General features: G+C 45.8%; 1 protein-coding gene across 1 annotated transcript in view; it reads right to left on the bottom strand.

Annotated features, from left to right (window-relative positions):
* Positions 1 to 4,610, bottom strand: part of LOC106809269 (guanylate cyclase 2G-like) — a 54,661-nt gene extending 50,051 nt beyond the window's left edge. Inside the window, exon 1 of the mRNA XM_014812281.1 lies at positions 3,914 to 4,610. Coding sequence (XP_014667767.1) covers positions 3,914 to 4,610 — 697 coding nt within the window. The remainder of the gene's footprint in view (positions 1 to 3,913) is intronic.
* Between the last annotated feature and the right edge of the window lie 555 nt (positions 4,611 to 5,165).

Raw genomic sequence — 5,165 nt, 5'->3', positions numbered from 1 at the left:
AAGCTCTCAGAGTTTAGGTAATCAAAGCCCTCAATTGCTGACAAAAATTGTGCAGGGAACCAGGAGCAACATATACCAAGGAGAGTAACCCCGGGGGGGGGGAGATCACCCACATTATGGTATGGTATCTGGTATGGTGCCACTGGCGAAGAGTTAAAAAAGGGGGGGGGGCTCTGGAACTAACTCAGACGTGAAATGGTGGTCTCTGGGAATAAGTGTTGTTGAATTTTGTATGCTCTGGAGGCTATCTTCGAAAATGGGGGTCTCCGAACTAGCTAGGATTTTCGTTGAAATTCAATGCTATGAAACTGGACACGTTTAAAAGATGGTCGGGGGAAGTCTTTGGCGAGGGAACATATGCTTTAATCTGGCACTTGACCACGATTCTGTGTATTATGTAGAGGCGAGAAAAACATGACCGGAGAGAGATGAACGCACGCCCACGCACAGCACCACACACACGCACGCATAACACACTAACTAAAACTAGGCAGAGGGCACTCACGGAAGAGGCATACCTCGGCAGCGACATACGCCATACGCATTACGACTCACGAAAACACGAATAACCTACGATATACGCCAGCGTACATGTATGCTCGCTCGCGCTCAGTCAGCAGCAGCCTGCTGTGCGCTGTGCTCGCTCGCTGACGCGCTATAATACAAATCGCGTCAACACACACACACCACACACCACACAACACAACCACACACACACACACGGGCGCGGCGCGCGCGCTAACGTGTACACGAACGCACGATCCGATCAATAACCTCCCTCCACTCCGTGGGCGGAGGTAAAAATAAGTAGCATGTAGAGTATATTAGAGGTCAGTCTGAACGTTGTAATTATAAATTTATAGTTGTTAACACCTCAAGTGTGCCTATTTCGCGCGGGAAACAGCATCATCGAAAATGATGGTCCCAACTTGGGACTCCCAGGAAATAACCACTTGACATCGATTATCAAATTAAGGCACAGGTTTTATATGGATTGAATTTCGCGCACTTAATTTTTTCGATTTTTCGATGAAGTGGTCCAGCTTGTAGGCTACATCATCATTTTGGGCGATCCCCTATTATTTGCAAGATCTTCTTCTTCTTTACTTTTCTTGCAAATGATGGGGGGGGTGACCCCCCACCCCAACCATCATACTAAGACATTGCAAGATGTTTCTTTTTCTTTTTCTTTTCTTCTTCTTCTTTTCCTTGCTTTTTTTTCTCTTTTTCTTTTTCTTTTCTTTTTCTTTTCTTTTTTCTTTCTTTTTCTTTTTCTTCTTCTCTTTCCTTTGTTTCTTGCAATGATAGGGGGCGACCGCCCCCCGCTGCCCCTCGTGGCGCCGCCCTGGCTGAGATTCATTTAAGTTTCTGGAGAAATGTATCTGACAATCTTTCCTCTGTCTGTCAATTGCTAGTTATGGAGCATTGCCACGCAATTAAGATGCCAATTAACAAATTATTGGACACAATTAGGGCTAATTAATCGATATAAACAACAATTACAGAACCAGATGGTAAATAATTATGGTGGCTTACTCTCATAGCATCATCATCGTTCGCGCGGCGTACTGCTCCGTGTTGAGCAGAAAGAGGAGAGAGTGAAGGAAGTATAGATCGAGGACAGTAAATGGTAAGAGCCATGATACAAGGAGTGTGCGGTTGAGTGTGCGTGCGGGTCGTAGATTGAGATAGATAGATAGATAGATGATAGATAGATTGATAGCTAGAAGAAGATAGATAGATTAGATAGATAGATAGATAGATAGCATAGTATATAGGATAAATAGAATAATAGATAGTATATAGATAGATAGATAGAATAGATTGTCATTAGATGGAGATAGGATTAAGTATAGTAATAGATAGATAGACTAAATTAGATATATGATAAGATAGATAGATAGAGAGAGAGAGAGCGAGGGAAGAGGCGAGAACGAGTAGGTATACTATTGATAGTAATAGTATAGATAGATAGATATAGTAGCTAGATAGATAGGATAGAGTAGATAGATAGATAGATAGATAGAGTAGATAGATGATTTAGATAGATAGATAGACACCCTCTCGGTTATACCTAGCCGGCAACTTGTGTTAAAAGGAGTTAAGCACGCTAGGTATAGATTTTCTATTAAAAAAGGCTATATATGATGAATATAAGATATTACTTATTTTGTGACCCGTCATCTACGTTTACGTGATTAAGGCAGCAACACAGAGATAAATCTCTATCGAGCAAGAACTTCTAAAACAAGAGAATTGCATTGTCAATAGCCACAATTTGCTTATTGTTTTCAATTTGTTTTAATTTGCGTATAGCTATTATGTGGGCTGCCCTTGTACAAGTCACGTATTCTTTCCAAATATTCTACAGGATCTGTCGGACAACTGTTGATCATAGAAGGTCACTGCGATGTAAATTAAAGAAGCTGTGCGGAAGTCGAAACCCCATACGAGAGAATACATGACAGCTGAGTGAAGCTATTGCGCTACAACCTTTTCGAAGGCAAAAAATTTTTCTTTTCTGTTTTACTTGACACGAGGGACACGTATGAACAAGATTCGATCGTAAATATGTATAGGATTGCCATTTCTCCGTTAATTTTTCGCGCAGCTTTATTTCTATTAACATTGTTATGTGCTATAAAATAAAATGTTGCTCGCGAATATATAGCACACACGTTCAATTTTCTTACTTTTATTTCTGTATATTCGTGGTGTTTTTGCTCTGTGCAGTGCGTTACTAGTAGACATATTCGAGCAGTGGGTCTTGCCTCCTTTTTGAGTTCATGAACCCCTTTGAGAATCGTGGTGAAAGCTATGGACGACCTCCAGGAAAAATTCACATCAACAGCACATAAACACAAAATTTTGATCAATGAGGGGTTCACGGTACCCTGAAGCCCATTCACGGACCCGCGGGGTCGCGGACCATAGGTTGATGAACCTGGCATTAGCGAGTACTTTATAGCATACAATAATCTGGGTTCTTGCGTGCTTCCAGATGTTTATATTGATGACATAGGCAATTTATTTGTACGCCAGATTGTTGTGTTTGTTAATAGCTTCAGGATGTACTCGGACTGTGAATGTAATCGCTTTTTTTACATTTATCCAACCAAATACGTAATTGTCTACGCTTAAGCGTTTTCTTCGGTCGCGATAGTTGGTTCGTTTCACCTTACTCGTACATTCGCTGGCTTTTGTATTATCTGAATAGTTCGAAAAGGTCGAGTGAGATTAGTGCGAATTAAGGGCGATGTGCGTTGATTGCAGTCAGGTGGGTCCTCAGGTGCGCATTCAGCACGCTTAATTAGTTCCTCAAACACCGTGGGTGACTTGGTATTTGCGCGGAATTCATTTATTATACGAAATAAACCGGGGTGACCCTTGTGAAATCGTCTATACCTTAATTACAGGAATAGCTAAACTGTGGTAACGAACGAGGGAAAATAGATGTTTAGTACAGAGGTACGGAAACACAAGAAACCTTTGGTTTGAAAAAAATACATGAAACCCGCATGCACTACATTTAGTGCCGTGTATTAGCGCACTGTTTGTGCATTTCTGGTTAACATGAATGACATTTGACACACATAAATATTGGTATGGCGCGCACGATGATCGAGCCAGCGCAGGGAGACAATCAGAGTTAATCAACGACAGTGGCGAACACCCTACCTCTGCTCTGTTCACCACGTCCTGGTAGACGTACTCTATACAGACAGAGGCACACCGACAAACAAACGACAGGAAAATAAAGTTGTCTTTGCTATATGAACGACAGTGGCGACACCTACCTCTGCTCCTGTTCACCGCGTCCTGGTAGTCGTGCTCTACAGACAGGCAACACACGACAACAAACGACAGGAAAATAATGGTTTCTTGTTATATGAACGACAGTGGCGACACTTACCTCTGCTCCTGTTCACCGCGTCCTGGTAGACGTGCTTTACCGAGTCGGCGACTCTCGTCTCCAGCACGTCAAACACGAGGTAGTCGTGCACCTCGAATCCGGCCTCCTGAAGCTCAACCTTCGTGAGTCGCGACGCCAGCTGCCACAGCGGGTCGGAGACGGTGATCAGCGCCAGGCGGCGCCACCCGTAGTGCCGCATCAGACCGATAACGAGCTGGCTCGTGTACTGGTACGGCGACACGGTGCGATAGAACGTCGGAAACGTCGTCTTGTCCGAAAACTCCGGCAGCATGCATCCCCACGAGATAATCGGCATGCCCCACTTCCCCGCCAGAAGCGCGCAACCGTAGCAGACGTCGTCGCAGCCGGGCCCGATGAACGCGTCGACGTGTCCGGCCGACCAAAGGTGCACGATGCGCTCGAGACCCGTCGCCGCGTTGCAGTCGGTGTTCTCGTACATAAAGCTCAGCGAGTGGCCGCTGCCGACGATGGCGCTGAAGTCGGACGCGTCGGACATAATCTCGTCGACGGTGACGGTAGCGGCGCCTAAGATCGTGCGGCCGACGGGCCACGAGCCGGACACGGGCGCGAGCACGCCGAGACGGAAGTTCCTACCGTCGGCGTTGACGACGAATTGCAACAGCAGCAGCAGCAGCAGCGCGAGATGGCGTATGTTCCTCGCGGCACCACGCGGCATGGTGCTGCCACTTGAAGAAGAAGCTCTCATAACAGTGGCAGCTAGCCACCGCGAAGCATCCCGGTAAGCTCGTTGTTCAGCTGCGAGTAAACTTGTTAAATTCGTTAAGCGAACGCTCGCGAACAGTAACGCCACGGGTGAGGACGACGATGATGATGACGACGTCGACGACGATGACGATGACGGCGTCGACGACGATGACGATGATGACGCCATCGACGCTGCACTCGGGAAAAGTCCTGGAGGGCGGAAGTGTTCGTTCGCAGCGTCCGTGTTATCGGTTACTACACCAGCATCCAGCATCACTTCCGGTCTTTCAAAAGAACCTTATATATATAGATAGATATTATATACATATATATATATATATATTAATATAAGCACAATATACAAACGATATTCAGGCACGATCCCGCGTGTATCGTGTATCGAGCTCACTGCGTCCGTGTCGCGCGCGCACGACATGTGGGGGCGAAGTACGCGAGCGTTGCCTCAGCGTGCAGCACACAGAGCTTCATTATGGCGAAGTGATGCGGACGTGTGGAGCACGGATGC

The sequence above is a fragment of the Priapulus caudatus genome, unplaced genomic scaffold (genome assembly GCF_000485595.1).
Source record: "Priapulus caudatus unplaced genomic scaffold, Priapulus_caudatus-5.0.1 Scaffold341, whole genome shotgun sequence".
Classification (NCBI taxonomy): domain Eukaryota; kingdom Metazoa; phylum Priapulida; class Priapulimorpha; order Priapulimorphida; family Priapulidae; genus Priapulus; species Priapulus caudatus.
Note: the sequence above shows the minus strand (reverse complement) of the source record. Positions and strands in the feature narration are given on the sequence as shown.